The following is a 19,273-nucleotide window of genomic DNA, read 5'->3' on the forward strand; positions in this document are numbered from 1 at the left end:
AGTGAATGAATGCTGAACCATAATTAGAGCCGCCCTTCGTCACAGCTCCAAACCCCCTACCCAAACATGCTCTCATTCAATCTTATAAAGATTCAAAGACTCACACAGGCAGCATTTCAATGTCAGACACTAACAACCGTGAGAAGACGATATACTCCTATACTATTTAACAGAAAGACTAAATGAGTACTGAAATACCCTGAGGGTGGAGAGTATGTATGAACTGCATCTGTATCACATGTTAAAAGGATTCTGGCTTGATGGTTTCACAACTGAAACTAACCTTTAACTTTGATTATTGTTTACCGCAGGATATTAGCTTTATTGAGGTGATGCTACAACCTCCACATTCTGGAAGTCAAATGGAATGAACATATTGGCATGTAATTATATTTTGGAAGTTGTCTCATGAGGGCATAGATGCAGCAAGTGAGCAGTTGCAATAGTTTTTTTTCATAATTTTTGACTCATTCAGTAACAGGTTTGATGAAGGTGCGGGTGGGTGTAACACGAAGTAATGAGAGGCAGGGCACAAGTAAACTCAGCATGGTATTTAGTTGAGTAAATCATCATAGTCCATAAATAGGGTTGATACGCATGCAGGTAGTGTTAAGAAGACAATAAAGCTGGGGTTAGAAAACAGGAAAGACAGAAATAAGGCATGAACTTAATGAACTTAATGCGGAATAAGATGCCACAAAAGACATAAATACCAGGTTTTCATTTCAATCAAGCAGAAAACACATCTTAGTCTACTGAAAGTCAATACCACCTTATAAATTGGTGGTTGACTGGAATGAAAAACTGCATGGATGCCAACCCTTTGCGGATAAGATTGGACATCCTGAAATAGATAGACAAATTTAGGGCTGGACAGTGAACAGATGAGTGCAGTCAGTAAACATAGGATGGGGTGGAGACAAGCCTCACAACAAAAGGCACATGGTCAAAGTAATGCTGGGGTAAGAGAGGGGAATTTGTGAGAGGTTGGTCCATCTTTTGCCACATTTCTACCATTAGGCAAACCATAGCATGCTATGCATATGCTGAATTTGGTTAATTTACTCTTCTTTTCTGTCTGCTATGCAAGTCCGTATTTAGCCAGTTTTCTTCCCTTTTAACCAAGTAAAATGTGCCATTAACAAATCAGGCCAAATCCCAAATGGTTTCACATTTATTTTGTTTGCTTTCTTTATAGGCTTTAACATAATGGTGGTTTACATGGTGTGGAATACCATTGAGAATTTCTTTTCAGAAAATTCATGACTCCTTCCATCCATCCTTCCTTCCTTCCTTCTATCCATCCATCCATCCATCCATCCATCCATCCATCCATCCATCCATCCATCCATCCATCCATCCATCCATCTACTGTTATATGATTATAGTCATCAAACATTTCAGTATGAGCAAGCTTGAGTGTGCTTACAGCTATAAAAACAACTTGCTGTGTCTCCTGCTCAATAGTTCACCCTCTAAGTGCAGTATGAATTATTCTGCTTTATTACTTATACTTCCTCCCTTCTCAAGCCTGTTATTGCTGTTCATACTTTCACAGTTTACATTATTTGATGGGAAACTGACATGTCCTTGACCAGGATCTGGCTAGCACTCAAATTCAGATTTACAGTTACATTTGCAATTGCATATTACAACATCTACCAGACATTCTTATCCAGATTGATTTACAGAAGGTCACTGAGGTCACTGTCAGTAAAACTGATTTTTTACAGAGCCATGCTTTTTGTGCTGTTTGCTGATAATGAGTCATTGGTGAAAGGTGGGCTGAAATCTATGTCTTTTGGTGATGTTAAGGGATGTAATGGGAGCTAAAGTAACAAGAAAATCTCTGTTTATAAAGATACAAGAAAGCAGATTACCTGAAGATTGATTTAGTTAATCTATAGAGTTGCATTTGACCTAATTCAAATGATTCATCTATGATATAATACTATTGATGCTGATATTGTTCATGCTCTTTGGTGGCGCCAACCTCTTGGATATAATGTAAACCCTGAGAGACCACAGCTGTTATTGTTAGGCATGTCATAAATTGGTACCTTGTTATTCACATGTCAAACACAGCCAAGAGGTCAAAGGAAAAGGACTGCGGACATTGTTTTATCTCTCTGTGGACATCTGTAAAAAGTGTGTTTTTAATGTATTGCTTAACCAGACAACATCAATGTTCTTTAAAGCATCATAGGGATAAGATTATCTAAGATAGACAACATGCACTCTGTAAAATCTCAGTTGTCATTGTCCTGAAATTCTTTTGGCAAATTGTAGCCATGTATCTTATCATGCAATGTTTATTATGCTTAAATGTTTTAGTTGGGACAATGCATCACAAGATACATAATAATAATAATAATAATACTAATAATAATAATAATAATAATAATAATAATAATAATAATAATAATAATAATAATAATAATAACATCTTTTAACTACCTATCAGATTAAGATTTATGGGATTGATATTCATTCCTGGACTTTTACAGTCCATTATTTAAGTCATATTAGCCATAAAAAGATTTAAAAATACAAAGCATCGTTCAATAAGAGGTTCTACTCTTTATAATTCTAACTTTACAAATTATGTTTTTTTATTTATATTGTTTATAAACAAACCTTATGTAATTACAACAATTAAATAGCAATTTCATCTCATTTAAATAAATGCACCCCAATTATATATCCAAACTACTGAGATATTTAAGGCAGTATATAAAGTGTGGAAACAAGGCAGTGAGAGTGTATGGTTATCATATGGGTATCATATCAACAACCACTTGGCTTTGTAGGAAACCCTCACACCTCACAGACATTGTGACCGCCAAGAACAAGCAGAAAAAAAAAACACTCGATCACCATCATTGTTATTCTGCTGGTTCCCTCTTGTCTTCGGCCCCAAATGCATGACTTCACAAGTTCAGTCAAATTGAATCATGCTAGTCTCATCTCCCCTCCCTTGGCAGATTGGTCTTTCTCAGACTTATGATTTGACTAATTGGACTCGCCATGTTGCTTCCTGTGTGAAGCTGGAGTGAGTGATCCCAAAGAGAAAAAAAATACAGACAGACAGAGAAAGAAGAATGAGGGAATGTAGTGTTAAAACTGGTTCCACCCTTATAGCCCTTTGAGATTTTCTGTCTCTCTCTTGTTTCTGAGAAAAGAAAGGAACTAAAAAAATTGAGAGGTTTCTCAAAATTCTGAAGTTTTTTTTTTGAAGTTGGACTCTATGATACCAAGAGGAGATCTGAACTCCATGTGATCTTTACACCAATTCAACACTTGTTTGACTGTATTTGTAATCTCACCACCAGTTCCAACCATATGAGGATGAGTTCCCCTTTGAGTCTGGTTCCTCTCAAGGTTTCTTCCTTCAGACTTGCTCAGTCCCCTCAGACTTGCTCATTGGGGATAAATACATACATACATACATACATACATACATACATACATACATACATACATACATACATACACACACACTGTGACCTATATATATCTTAATTTTTTACTATATTAATTCTTTTTTCTCCTTATGTTTAACTTCTGTTCTATGTTTATGTTCTGTAAAGCTGCTTTGAGACAAAGCCCGTTGTAAAAAGCGCTATACAAATAAACTTGAATTGAATTGAATTGAATTTTTGTTACATTGTGAATATGCTAATTAGGTAGTAATGCCAATAAAGTCAGTCAAGCTTATTGGAATGAATGGAATTTAGTTGTGTGCATGTGTGGGTCTGAGAGAGAGAGAGAGAGAGAGAGAGAGAGAGAGAGAGAGAGAGAGAGAGAGAGAGAGAGAGAGAGAAGGAGAGAGAGACAGTGTTCTGGTCATTTTCAAATTGGACCATGGTGACACACCTGCTGCTTGATGACGGTGTCCAGCTGTTATGTCTGTGACTTGGACGTATGTCTAATAGACATTGGCATTTGGGAAGGACCTTTCCATGTAAAGTGCTTTCCCTCATAAAAGCTATTTAAAAAGAGTAATTCATGCAGTTCCTGTCACAAGATGATGACTAAAAAGTCAGCTCCAGAATTACTGTCACCTTTAACAACTGGCAAAAAGCCTTCCTTAACAAATTTGACATTAATTTTCAGTAAAACTCTGTATTTGCCAGCCATTAACAGTTAAAACAGGGATTATATACCAAAAAAAAAAATGCTCCTGAAAGACAAGGGGAAATTTCATGGATTTTATTGCCCAAAATTTGGCTGCCTTTGACTCAAGGTTAATACTATTAGCAGAGTTTTTAACAAGACAAGTATTCACTTTTTTTTATTACCAGAACCATAAAAATGAAAAGAAAATGTTTTGCAAAGCTCTCTGAATTTGATCCCTGTTAATAACATTTATAGAAGAATTTAATCCATGTGCAACAACCTATGAAATTAGATGACCTTGAAATTATATGCATGAAGACATACAGCAAATATATACTAACAGATTTGTCGGTAATTGGAAATCTAAGAGGAACAATTAAACATGGCTCATTACGAAAAGGGTACAGTTAGAAAATAAAGCAAAATAAAAAGAGCAGCCTGAATAAAGGAACAAAATGATCAGGATGGAGACTATAAACTTTAATAAAGGGAGGGATATTCCTCTCAAATTAAATATTACACAGAAAAGAAAAATTACATGTAATGGGAGTTGGGTCTGTGAGGTGAGAGGGAGTGATCAGGTCTCCTGGGTGTTATTAGCATGCTTTGAGAGAGAGAGAGAGAGAGAGAGAGAGAGAGAGAGAGAGAGAGAGAGAGAGAGAGAGAGAGAGAGAGAGAGAGAGAGAGGTGCTTACATCAAGCATGGCTATTAATCTCTTCAACACCTTAATACAATTTACCAGCCCTATGATCAAAATCCTGTCATCTACCCTTACAGCCCCTCTCTTCCTGTTTTAGTATCATTAAGTTGTTCCCCAATTGCCCTGCTGCATGTATCTGTGATTTCATAGCCAACAACACTAAAAAGAGCGTGTGAGAAAAAGATTGGGAGAAGTCTTCAAATGGCCCATGTGACTGCGGTTTGATTCCCATCCAGCGGTGGATTGCTGTTTCATTTCGCTGCCAGGTTGTGATGTGAGGGTTTTAAGGACATTTGACCGTTTCGTTAACTTATACATTCTAAATGTAGTACTTTATAAATTTGAGAATTTCTACAAAAATGACAAAATGCAAGATTTTGTTGTTTATTCATACAGACTTCCTATAGTATTATATCTCAAAATCATCTAGAAATATATTGGGACCCATAAATGGTATAAAAATTTAAATTTAATTCACACTATAGGAACTAAACCATGTCCCTGTGATATTAAGTCTGTGATATTAATTGCACATACTGTATGCAATAAAATAAATCTTGTCCACCATCACTATGGGCAGAACCAAGGAACCCAATGGGACAGCTGCTTAAAAGTGGTAATTGTACTTATTATGTTGATTTTTGCATGTCATGGACAATGAACTAGTGTCCCACAAAGAGTGTTTTCTTGCTCATTGTTCCTTAACTATTTTCACTGTTCATAGCCATAGACAATTTTTTCATAGACATAGATAAATTATTCAGCCATGCAAATGTGACTCCATTGGTGTTAATTGGTTAAGTGATAAGAGTCAACAAGACTGAAATGTTTAGCTTAATATCACATGAGAGTAGACACTGCAAAGACATTGAATGCAGAGAAAAGTGTACTACGGTATATTAACACTGACTAGGATTACATACCAATACATAGTGTAGCAAAACAGAAGCTATCAAGCACGATGATCAGAAGACATACTGTAAGTATTGTAAATTGTGCAAAGAGATGAAGGGGAGCTGAGGAAGGTGATATGAAGAAGATTTTATTTCTGATTATTTGCTTGTTTATGTTATATAATTCATTCTTGAAAATCAGCTTTAGAGTTCCTTCGCTAGGATATGTTGGTCATACAGTAATGTATTTGACTCATTAATCATAACGTATTCCAGATATCACAAACTTTGTCCTCGTTAATCAAGAATACAAAATTGATCTAATTTGTATGATAATAAGTAGTGCTTTGGTTATAGCTCATGGTGTAGGATTTAAAGTACATGACCAATGCCACCACTACCAAAAGCAGGTTAGTTCAGCATTATATCAGACGTACATGCCTCATGTCTTCGTGTGACAGGCCTCTGAAACCTGAGCCTCTGATGGGATTAAGGGGCTTTTTTGAGGGTGATGGATGACCAGTGAGAGAAGCGCCCCTGTGTCTCGGATCGGCGTGAATTCAGTTACGCAGGGGAAAAGTCAGTGAAGTCTGTTGATGCAAACAGTAAAGTGGATGTGGAATATTTTCACTGTCATTAAGCTGCTGTCAGCACTTCTATTTGGACTAGAATTGTAAAACAATCCCACTATCTGTATCTTCTTTACTGTACGTATCTTTATCTGTATGTTTAGTGTACCACATGCAAATTAAATATGGACCCTACTATGATGATGGACGATACTGGAAAAATGCCATAGGTAGATAACAGCACTTTAAGCTTTGACAGTTCCTCAACCTCACTCCAGTGTATATTTGGTATCATCTAGAGATTTGTTTTAAACCCACTTGCATTGTTAGCATTTTTAATAGCGCAATTAAGGTTTGAGTTAATACTTTCCCAGGATTTATTTTTATTACAGTGCATTGGATGTTTTATTACCTAGGCTACTGGGTTAAAAATGACCCAGCTGTTGTGTATATTATTATTATTATTATTATTATTATTATTATTATTATTATTATTACTGCACCTTTACATCTGATCACTTATATGAAAGTAAAAACCTTCACACAGTCACATTTTACCCCTCTGCCCACCTCTAGTCACGGGCAGATTAAAAATTATAATAATAACACCAACAACAAAAAGATTAATTTTGGGACATGGTGGCTTAGCACATTTGCCTCTCACCTCCATGTTTAGGGGTTCAGTTACCACCCTTGCCCTGTGTGCATGGAGTTTGCATGTTCACCCTGGGCTTCAGGGGTTCCTATCAGCTACTTCGGTTTCCTCCCCATTTCAAAGACATACACTGCAGGATGAATGACAAATTTAAACTGTCTGTAGTGATAAATGTGTGTGTTTGTTCCCTGCAATGGGTTGGCACCCCTGTCCAGGGTGTCCCTGCCTTGTGCCACACGACCTCTGGTACAGGCTCCAGACTACTCATGACTGTAAAATTTAGCATTAAAGAAGATGGGAGTGTGCATGATAATAATAATAATAATAATAATAATAATAATAATAATAATAATAATAATAATAATAATAATAATAATAATAATAATAATAATAAAAGCAATACATTGTGAAATTATCTAATTTTGGTTTCTTCCCATCTGTTTCACTTTAATTGTGTTGTGTCTGAAAAACCAAGATGGCAGTATGGGCATCTTAAAATTGCTCTTGGGTGATTATAGAAATCAGTAATTTGAGAAAGTATTTAATGGGCCATCCTAAGAGATAAAACCTCCCCATTAGAAGGCTCTGCTCTTATGCATTGGCACAGCAATAAGCAATGTTGCTGAATGAAGTCTTATTTTATGTAAAACGGAACTTGGCACTGTAAAATGGTCATCTCCACTGAGGTGCTGATCACACAGGCTCAGCATGTGTTGAAAGTATTAGATTTATAGTCAAAGCCTACTCTGTTTCAACGTTTCATTACAAATGTAAAGAATGAGCTGCTGGAGTATACTCTTGCCATTTACTGAATAGAGTGAGTTTTTTTGCCAGAATGCTGTGCTGGTGTTCACCTTCAGCACACAGACTATGCCTGCTCTGTCTGTGGCAGTATAAAAATAAAAGGCTCATTCAAATGTATTTAAATACTGACTATATTAAATCAGTTGTTCCCAACCACCGGCCTGATAATCTGGTCCAAGGCCCAAACAATTTAGCTTAAATGGCATTAAGTTTTCTGTGGGGATGGAAAAAAGACTGAAAATCCTCTGGGAAATGAAATGTAAAATATAAAACATGTAAAAGCAAATTATACTGATATAAGTATTAAGCTTTCTTAACAACCAGCACACAGGTATTCCAATCTGTATGCTTTCAATGTCTTTCACTCACAAGCTGAATCTGCTTCGTAGCAATTCAACACAGCTCTCAAGCATATGATCACACTCAAAGAAGATTGTAAATGACCCTACTGCCACTTCTCTCAATGGCTGATAAGAGATACATGGTCCAGAAAAACTAGATCTTCCTAGTCATATGTAATTGCTTGTTCTGAACATGAATGGTTTCAGAAAGTTTAATTGCACCATATTACTAATTATAGTTCTCGTATTCATATGCTTTTAATAGTCCTTGATTTACTGGATCGGGTTCAGTGAAGCCCAGTGACAGATGTTTAACCATTATTTTAAAAAAAGTTTCACTTCCCATTGGTTATACTGTAGCTGGCTGGTAGTCCAAGCAAGAACTTTATGTCATTTAAGTCTCTCTTATAGCCTAATTCTTTCCGAAAACAACAGGGAAAGACCGGTGTCCTACGGGTCTTGGTGAGTTCTGAATAAACATCAGATGAAACACAGGCTTGGTGGCGAGGGCAGAGGAAATTAGTCAAAGTTAAAGAGTGTGTGCTCATATACACATGGTAAATGTCAATCTCTGTCAGTTATTATATGTAAAACATGTTACTGGGAAAGCAGTTTGACATGTGCACCTCTGTAATGTAGTGTGCATTCTCTCCCTCCTTTCTCTTCCTCCCCATCTCTTACCCTCTCACATGGCATGAGCTTGCCCTCTGAAACTCTAGCCTGGCACATTCTACCTCATGTGCGGTTAGCTTCTCTCCTTCCAAAATGTCTCACCGTGTCACGCATGCATTCAGCCCAGAAGCTGGTAATAACCTTTATGTCATTTTTTCTTCCACATTTCTTTAATCACTCTTACCGCGTTTTTTTCTCTCTCTGCACTCTCCTCTATAAATCTCTCATCACCTCTGTGCCAAGCAACACAGGATTTAGGGGCTGTGGAAATAGAAGAGATGTAAAGGCCATTTCAGTTGAGAATATTTTATTTCGTACCATTAGGTTCAACACATTCAACTGATTATTCAGGTCAGGTCAGCAAAAAAGTGTATTGACTAAGGCCCCACATGTAGGGCAGTGTTTATATTAGGAGTATTGTACAGTTTTAAACCCCCCCCACCCAACAAAAAAAATAAAAAATAAAAAATCAGATATTATTTAAATCAAACAGAACAAAAGGAATGCATTGGTTACTAAGGTTATGGTTAGGGTTAGGCATAACATTGACTAGCTCTATTCATAATCATGGAAAGACCTCACAAGGGTCGTAATGCAAATGTGTACTGTATGTGTATTTGGATATATACATAATATACAGTATATATAATACTTCTTCTATTGTAGCCCATCCACATCTTTCTCACATGATTGGCTAAATGGATAATTGTATGAAAAAAGCAGGTGTACAAGTATTCTTTTCACACTAGGTGATGCACAGAATATGTGTTAGACAGTATGGGACAAAACTGTTAAGCATCCTGGTTTGTGTCTGCCGCATTACTGTGTCCATTACAAAGGACAATGCAGGAGAACTACAACAAGGCAAATAAGGTTTTTATTTTTATTTTGTCTTTCTTTTCCTTCCAGAATTTTAACATTTGGCACAGTACTCTATATGTTTAATGTGTATGCGTTGATGTTGCGTATATATAGCTTATACATATGTGTGTGTGTGTTTTCATGTTAGTGTGAGGTGTTCAGTCTCAGTTCCACTGCAGTTGCTGCTGTTTCTCCATCTGCTAACATGCCTTTAATCTGACATCAGTAGCCCTAGAGAGAACGCCACTGTTTGTGTGTGTGTGTGTGTGTGTGTGTGTGTGTGTGTGTGTGTGTGTGTGTGTGTGTGTGTGTGTGTGTGTGTGTGTGAGAAAGGAGGTAGATGGGGCATTGCAGCACAGCTGAGTAGACAGGTCACACCAACTGGCTGTTGGACAAAAAACAAGTTTGGGCATGTATGTTTGCTTAACTGTGTGTGTGTGTGTGTGTGTGTGTGTGTGTGTGTGTGTGTGTGTGTGTGTGTGTGTGTGTGTGTGTGTGTGTGTGTGTGTGGTGGAAAAGAGAAGAAACACATTAGCATCACCTTTGTCTGCATTTGGTTTAAATTTAGAATCATATCTGGGTATTTATGAATATATAATGAAATGATCATTTTAGACCAGGAATTAACACTTTAACAGTTAATAATTTTGATAAAGGTATCATAACAGTTTAACTGATTTTGATTTGATTTTCAATTCCTCCCTGTCTCTTGTTTCCTCTCTCTCTCTCTCTCTCTCTCTCTCTCTCTCTCTCTCTCTCTCTCTCTCTCTCCCCCACATCTCTCTTTCTCTCTCTCTGCAGATATGTACCAGTCTCTGTTCACTTTTTCCCAAGGTCACCTGAGCTCTCTTTTTGAGAGCTCCTACACCTCTCTGACTTCTGAAATTGGTCCCAATGTCACTTCCCTCTTCTCAAGTCTTTCTAAGTTCATCCAGGACACCCCCAACGTTTCTGTGGATGCTGCTGTCTACAGCTTCTATGACAACCTCTTCCTGCTAGTCCACAATCATATTATCAAGCCAGGTATCGTTGAGGATAGCAACCTTTCGGAATGCCTTCGTGCCACTCGGCAGGATGTGAATCCGTTTGGCCCGCATGCCCAAGCCATGGTCGAGGAGCTGGCAGGTGCCATGCAGGCAGCCAGGGCATTAACAAGAGCATTTTCCATGGGTGAGGAATTGATGAACATCACTGAAATGTCACCTCTATCCAACGAGTGTGCCCGAGCACTTCTGAAGATGCAATACTGCCCACATTGCCAAGGCTTAACCCTCATACGGCCTTGTCCTGAATTCTGCCTCAATGTTATGCGTGGATGCTTGGCGAACGTGGCGGAGATAGATATGCCATGGAGGCACTACGTGGCTATACTGGAGGATCTCACACAAACCATAGTTGGAGAGCATAGCCTGGAACTTGCCCTTCTTGGTGTCAGAGAGCATGTCAACAAGGCCATATTGCACGCACAGCTACATGAAGCCAGGATCAGTGTTACTGTAAGTAAACATTTTAAACACATTTACTTGGTGCTGTGATTTTTTTTGTCACTGGATAGCAGTTCCATTGTCTTTCAATCTCAGTCTGAAGTTCCTAAAACAGGACAAACTAAATAATATTCAGTATTTAATCTTTCTTATCATTCCTGCATTCTTAAACCAATGTGGTGAGAAACTAGAAATCTAGTTACATATGCAAGTGAAAACTAAAATGTTGCATGCATAAATGCCCTAGGATTTAAACTGATAATAATAAAATATATGAAATAAAATTATTCTTCAGGAGACTTGTCTGTTCTCATTTGAAATATATTTAGTATATAATATATTTGGGGGTTCTGTCAAATTTCACATGACTGTTGGATACTGAAGCAGCGGTGAAGTCTCTAAAGTCAGCCAGTCAAACTGTGGAAAAGTTATAGCATTGTTTTTAAAATGAATCATTAATCATTAATCTTTAAAATTCTTCTTCATCCTGCTTCAATTACTTTAGAGGTCATTCAAATGACAGTGTGTGACTGGCCGATATGGAATGCTTGGAGGAGCTGGGAAGAGACCCTTCACGTTAAGGACAAACAGATTTTTTGTGTCCAAAGTAATTTCCCAAATTGCTAATGGTTTCTCTGACCAGCTGGCTGTTTGTTTGTTTATTTTTTCTTTTTAATTTCCTCATATATAAGCCAGACCAACACGTAATAGTATAATGTTAATGCATTTTTTTTTTTTGGACAACGACGACAAATATGCTTTAAATATTCTCTCCCTCCCTCTCTCTCTCTCTCTCTCTCTCTCTCTCTCTCTCTCTCTCTCTCTCTCTCTCTCTCTCTCTCTCTCTCTCTCTCTCTCTCTCTCTCTCTCTCCATACTCCCTCCCTTTTAACTTGGTATCATAATTTTGGAACCCAATGTATTATTGAGACCCGTCTGTTCTCTGTGAAAGTGGTCCAAGCAATTGCAAATGAATTTGAACTCATTTGGAAACTCAAGACCAGGGCTGCTCTAAAGCCACAAATGACGGCGTAGCCATGACACATTCTTTCTGGCACCTATGAGCTGAGGTTAGTAAAGCCTCTTGTGCACATTCACATGCATGGGATGAATAAGAGCAGAGTTTCTCCTTACAATGTCGCTAATTGGCTTGAGAATACTTTGGGTTGCCTTGGCACATGAACAGCCCTATAATAGGTTCAGTCTGTCCATATGTCCCATTACTTCTTACAAAATCTTAAAATAAATTAAAGTGTATGTGCTGGTGTTCAGTGTTTCCCACATCATGTATGTGTTATGAAGAGGTTAAGGTGCTGAAAGGTTTAAGACTTGTTTTATGTCTGGTTTGGAGTTTGGACCACTGCCACATACTGTACTCAACCATCTGAGAGAAAGGAAAAAGATGAGAGAAAGGGAAAAAAAAAAGAAAAGAAAAAAAACAACAACATGAAAGTGACTAAGAAAAATGGCTGTCGGTGATTTATATAATTTGGCCTAGTCAGGTTAACATGCCTAAAATATTCTGAATAAATTTAATGTAGACACATACCACTGGCTAAGTTCCTCTGGGCAAATGTTATGAATCACACTAATATCTGACCAATCAGCACAAGGAAACACCTTTACTCATTTGTTCATCATGTTGTTTATCAATTCCCGAGAACTGTCCCTCTTGTACTGGAATTAAAGCATTCTAGCTTTGGATGTGAGTTTGGGTGGGGCTTTTGTTTTTGATAGCAACAGAGGAATAAAAGGCTATATCGGTAAACTCCCTCTAGTATGACTTATTATACCGTTTATACGTATAATCATCATCATCATTGTCATCATCAAGACCATACTGTTTTTTTTTTTACTGACCTATTTTATGTTTTAAAACAGTGGTCTTCATAATTTAGATAATGCAACAGAAGATGTTTGAAAACAGATTGTTTTCTACCTCTAAAGAGCATAAAGAGGGATGTGGTGAAGTAGTCTGTGTGTACGTGCATTTATGTGTGTGCGTGCGTGTGTGTGTGTGTGGGCATGTGTGTGATATTATAGGAATTATAATGGTGTAATGGTGTTGTATTTCTCTGTCATGGTTTCCCAAATGGCTTGCGGTTGGCATTCCCTACCCCTGGTGTGCTTCCTTGAGATGGCACTTTGCCCCGTTTTGTGTGTGTGTGTGTGTGTGTGTGTGTGTGTGTGTGTGTGTGTGTGTGTGTGTGTGTGTGTGTGTGTGTGTTTGTGTGTTTGTAAGAGAAGTATACTTGGATAAAAGTTTTAATGGTCAAAACATAGACACTCGCTGAATGTTTGTGTGCGTATACAGGGACAGGTTTTTGCTCTATGGGCGGTGTGTGCTTGATGATTCACGCACAGTGCACATGCTGTGGTGGGGTGATAGAGTTTTCACACATATTTCTGCATACTTGTGGAGTTTATAATTTGTGTGCATGTGTATCTGTGCGCCTGTATGTTTAAATATCTGTTCATTTCCAATTCATGATTCATGCATACTGTAGATGTGTACTTAATGATGATATATATATATATATATATATATATATATATATATATATATATATACATATATATATATATATATATATATATATATATATATATATATATATATATATATATATAGGCCATGTGTTTATCATTCAAACCACAGTTCTGTGAATTGTAACTGAAAGAGTTGAAGTGAACTGAACATACTACACCCACCATAATGGCCAGCTTAACACATCTACATCTGTCATGTATCATTATTAGTATTCAGATTTCTATACCACAGCTGGAGTTGGTGTTTGAGCACATCTGTGATAGATTCTGTGTAATGTGAGAACAAAATCTGAATTAATAGTGTAGTGTGAAGTGCATTACTTGTTGCAGAATATCACTTAGATTTGAGTCTGATGCAGGTAGAACTTTTGGCATTCTCTCTCATTTATTTCATTTTGCTCAGTATCTTGTGCTTTGTTATTGCATTGAATTTCCAATATATTTTCACTTTCATCAATATTTCTTTGGCACTATTATCCCTATTATCACTATTATATTATATTACACATTATCCCTTTATTTGCTTTGCTATGTTCATAATCTGTTTGATATTGGAATGAGTGTATTGGAAACAGTGCCAGTAGCATCAACACAATCTCTCTCTCTCTCTCTCTCTCTCTCTCTCTCTCTCTCTCTCTCTCTCTCTCTCTCTCTCTCTCTCTCTCATTCTCTACTCTTCTGCTCTCCTGAAGTCTTGTTCTTTTTAACGGTTTTGTTTTCATGGCACAACTTACAAATTTCCATTAAGAAAAAAAAAAAAAAAAAAAAAGACACTATTTTCCCGAAACCAGCACAGTCTGGCTGTAGTAATTTGTTATTAAATTCTCACAAAGTATCATACTATAGTGACATTTGTCCAACTATTTTCCGTTTCAGAATCTCACTGTAAGTTTTAAACAAGGGAAAGTGGTTAGATTTTCATTTCAGTACCATACAAATGGAAATCAGATGAAAGGGTTGTGGTTTCTACCTCTACTTTTAACAGTAACCTAAAACATATAAACTAAGACATACAATTGGGGTATGTAAGTATAAGTATTTGGACAGTGACATGATAAAAATTAATTTTTTCCCCCTCTGTATACCACCACAATGGAACTGAAATGAATCAACCAAGATGTGGCTGAACTGTAGACTTTTAGCTTTAAATGAATGAGTTTAACAACAAAAAAAAATTAATTAACTGTTTTTATAGTCTGTTCATCTTACAGACTCAAAAGTAACAAACATAAGTGTAATATACAAGGATTATTTGTAATACTCCTAAAGACTATAACCCATTAAGGTCACCAAATGTTAGTTTCTTCCCTTGAGATGCTCCGGCAGGCCTTTTATTGCAGCGTTTTCTTGGGGTTTTTTTTTTGCCTCCAGTTGTTGCTTATTAATGGGTGGCTGCTTTTGTTGTTGCTTATTGGTGGGTTTTTTGGCCATCAGTTTGTCTTTATTACATGAAAGGATGCTTAATTCAGTTGAAGTCAAGTGACTGACATTCCTTTACATGACTTTTTGGGTTGCGTTTGTTGTAAGTTTAATCCATATGTTCTTCAAGGACTTGATGCTCTATACACTTCATAGTAAATCCTGCTACTTCTATCAGAAGTCATATCATCATAAAACACCCGTGACCCAGTACCATTGGCAGCCACACATGCCCATGCCATAATACTGCTTCCACTATGATAGATGATGTGGTGTGCTTTGGATCATAAGCTCTTCCTTTCCTTCTCCATAAAATCTTCTAGAACTGGGCAAGCCTTTTTAGATGTTTTAGTCGAATCTTGCCTTTCTATCTTTGAGTGTTACCAGTGCTTTGTCTCTTGATTTTAACCCTCTGTATTTACATTCTACATTCAAGGTGTCTCTTGATTATAGACTCTGACGGTGATATGCCTACCTTCTTGAAAGTGTTCCTTACTTTGTAATTGTCTTCCATTCCATTTGGTGGTAGTGAGCTTTCCGGTGCATTCTTTCTTTTTAAGAATATACTAAATTGTTGATTTGGCAACTCCTAATGTTTCTGCTAACTCTTTGCTTTTTCTAATACATCGCCAGTTTTTTGGAGCACATACAGAGAATCCCCATAAACAAAATACAGTTTCAATACATGGACTCAACTCCAGACCTTTTATGTCCTGTTAATGCAATATTTGTTAAACTCCTTGAATCAAAGCTGAAGCTCTTCAGTTCAATAATATCTTGATTGGTTCAGTTCAATCTACATGGTGATGAACAGAAGCAAAATTCCAATAACTATGTCACTGTTCAAACACTTACAGAGGAGATTGTATGAATTTAAATAATTTTTTTTTACCTAACTAGGAACCAACAGGAAGTAAAATGACTTAGAGCTCAATGTTTACATGTGTTCAACAGAAGACAGAAGTTTTATAGTTTTCCAGTAAACAAGAACTGGGGAAAAAATCCAAAAATCATATCCAAAGTCACATTTGATTAGTTAGTATAGTATTTTACTTTGTTTCCTCCTGTGTTTAAAACAATTAATTACACCCTTATGAAGGAATGTTAATAGCAACTTCTTTGGATAACGGAAACAAGCCTCTGGAGGTTCCTGGGAGTGGAACGGATTTCCATAGAACACGGCCAGTTAGATGGGTCACAGACTGAGTGCCGTCACACTTTTTATTTTCTTTTATTTTCCCTGCATCCTTCCATAAGTTTGATGGAGTAAAGATGAAATCAAATACCTCAGGAGGTTTCCCTTCATTAGTTCATGCTTTTCACCAACAATCTGGTGCTTAGAAGACCTGCAGTAAACCTTCACCTTCCTTCAGTATCATTAGCCATTCTTTTTTGTTCTAATTTCTCTATCATACATTTTCCTTTCTTTCTTTCTCACCTCCACCTCTTTTATCTTTTTTTTTGCAGCTCTTAGCATTTTCCTTCTCTACTAATTTGCTGACTATGCAAACTTTTCTCTATTTACCATATAGTCATCCATCTGAATACAAATTTATAGGCACAGAAAGTTATTAAGCTTATTCTCTGAATGGACCTCGCACCATTTGATATGAATAATGAAGATTTACAGAGTGTGTGCACTCCTGAGTGTTTGGAATATAAATATAGAATGAGGTATTTTAAGTACCTACATATGAATAAGTATGAATGTGAATATTCTTCTTCATGCTTGCAATGATGGAAATGGAAAGTTCAATATATAAGTATGAGGAAGGATTTGGCAGAAAGAAGTTAATGCTGTAGGTGCATTCAACCAAAAGACAGCAGAGGCAGAGTGCATTTCCATTGTACTTATATATGTTTAATAAATGCTATCGAAGCAGCATAAACAGGCAAGAATCAGACCACAGGAATGATCACTAAAATGTCTTGCTAGCAACAAAACATTGCAGACATAATAATAATAAAAAAAAAACTGATCTATTGCTGCCTTATTATTCCATCCCTAATAGGCAATGTCATGTCAGGATCCATTAGCAGTGTTTTAAGGTTTATACTAATTAAATAATCAGATTTCACTGAAAGAATACTGGCTTGGACCTATTTTCTCTTGTTTACAGGGAGGAAAATAAAGAATGGATGTACAGGGAGGGGGAAAATGATACTTATAACAACCAATGATCTTGGTTCCCATGGGGGGTTCTTTTATTTGATTATATCAATGGTGGGGAAGACAATCATGATATTACAACAATATAACAGAGCACATTGTTTATATTGTATGTCTCAGAATGGACAAAGCTCAGTTAATTTAACTGATAGGCTTCTTGGCCACCACCATACGGCTAAATGGAGGTGAAACGTTGCAGTTCTGCAACCGCTTCATTGAGTTGTTCGGCTAAATGAATATGGCACATAGTTGTAACAGTCCATTACTCTGGGTCCCTGGTGGGCTTTTCCTACTGTGTGTGATTAATTCAATACTGGGGTAGACGTAATACAGACGGACAATCAATATATTTCAACAATATATTAAAACACTATGCTTGTGTAATTTGATAATTATAATTAAAGAGGGAATGTTGTAAACTTTTAATTATTTAAAGTTTTAGGTTTTCCCGTTTAGCCTCTATATGTATTCAGAGGAATTCATATAGGAAACATATTTTTGGGGTATAAGATCACTAAACAAAACTCTAAACAATTTTTTAATGAGACTAACATAAAAAGTCTTATTAATGCAGAATTGACAGATAGATCTGTCAGAATTGACAAGTATCAGAGTAATTTTGGCAAGATTTGTAAATTTATCGTTATGTATTTTGATAAATAGTGTGTTTATAAAAATTGAAAAAGACCTTCCTGTTAATAATTACTATCTGGTCCCTTAAATTTCTCTAATTGAATCTGTATTTTCCTGTCTGTGACAGACAACTTTGCTGTTGACATGGGCACAGCAGGTTTTAGTGATCAAGCTGACACTGCTTAGGACTATGCAGAAAGTGAGAAACAAACGCACATCACATTCCATCCATACACTTGGGAATCTTGCTAAATTAGTGGTGCCAAGCTCTGACAAATCTTTGGCAAGTCCTCTTCTAGACACCCCATAGCCGTCCTGCAAATATGACACTAAGCCAGCTATGTCAATATTTTCTGCTACAGCACTTGATAAATATGTATTTATTTTTAACACTACAATGTGCAGCTTATTTCACTGTGGTTTGGCAAACTGCTAGACTAGGCAATCACAGTATGGCTGAATTGAGGTAAAACTATGGGGTTCTGCACCATTTCATTGAGTTCTGTGTCATGCTTGATCACAGCTGATGGCACAGTGTGTGAGTTCCACACACTTAAGAGTTTGTGGATCAATAATCAATAAACCGAGACCGTATCTGGTAAACTGATTCACACAGCTAATGAACTAGCTATTCAACTTGACATGTGTTTCATGGAAAGCAGGATACCTGATTCTATACAAGCACCACTTGTACCACAGAATAAAATATATTATTCTCTCTCAAAGCCATGACATTCAGTCACACTAGTTCATTGTCCACAAACATCAGAAATGACTGGAAACAATTCTGCTTTTCTGTACTTCTATGCTCTTACTGTTGAGTGGAGAATTGGCCAGCATTTTTGTAAATTCTAACAGTGTTTATCAGCTAAAAAGTCATGTGCAATCATCACATACTAGAATGCATTTTTAACTTATTAATGGAAAACAGTTGTCGGGGGAGTCATTATGCTACCTAACGCAAGCTCCCTACATAGTGAGAACCTCCTTTATTTCACAATATCCCAAAAATACCAAAGTACAATCCAAGAATTCCCAGGTCTGACAAAGAAATCATAGCCTTGCTCCCTCACTGTCAACATATGACCTGGTCCATTCACTGCAAGACATTTTATATCCTGATGTAACCATTGCCTCCACATATACTGAAAGCCCCAAGGGTGAGGTGTCAGTTAACATACCCGGTCTGTTATGAGAAATTTCAGGAAGTTACCAGAAAGGTCCTGAAAGGTCAAAGTATGTGCTCTTCACCCTCAAACAAAGCCATGTATAATACTCAGATGCAGAAACCCCAAATTACATGTATCATTGCCATCTGCCCCTTATTGTATGTCCTCAGCCTTGAAAAAAAGATTTGCTGTATTTTCACCAAACTCTTCCCAGTATAAATGGTAAATGGGAAA

At 36.8% G+C, this 19,273-nt stretch overlaps 1 protein-coding gene across 2 annotated transcripts in view; it reads left to right on the forward strand.

The window, feature by feature from the left end:
• The window catches only part of gpc5c (glypican 5c), a 69,389-nt gene that overhangs the window by 14,301 nt on the left and 35,815 nt on the right, over positions 1-19,273 (forward strand). For both annotated transcript variants that reach the window (XM_027143270.2, XM_027143269.2), the window contains exon 3: positions 10,417-11,111. In XM_027143270.2, coding sequence (XP_026999071.2) covers positions 10,417-11,111 — 695 coding nt within the window. The remainder of the gene's footprint in view (positions 1-10,416; positions 11,112-19,273) is intronic.

The sequence above is a fragment of the Tachysurus fulvidraco genome, chromosome 22 (assembly GCF_022655615.1).
Source record: "Tachysurus fulvidraco isolate hzauxx_2018 chromosome 22, HZAU_PFXX_2.0, whole genome shotgun sequence".
Classification (NCBI taxonomy): Eukaryota; Metazoa; Chordata; class Actinopteri; order Siluriformes; family Bagridae; genus Tachysurus; species Tachysurus fulvidraco.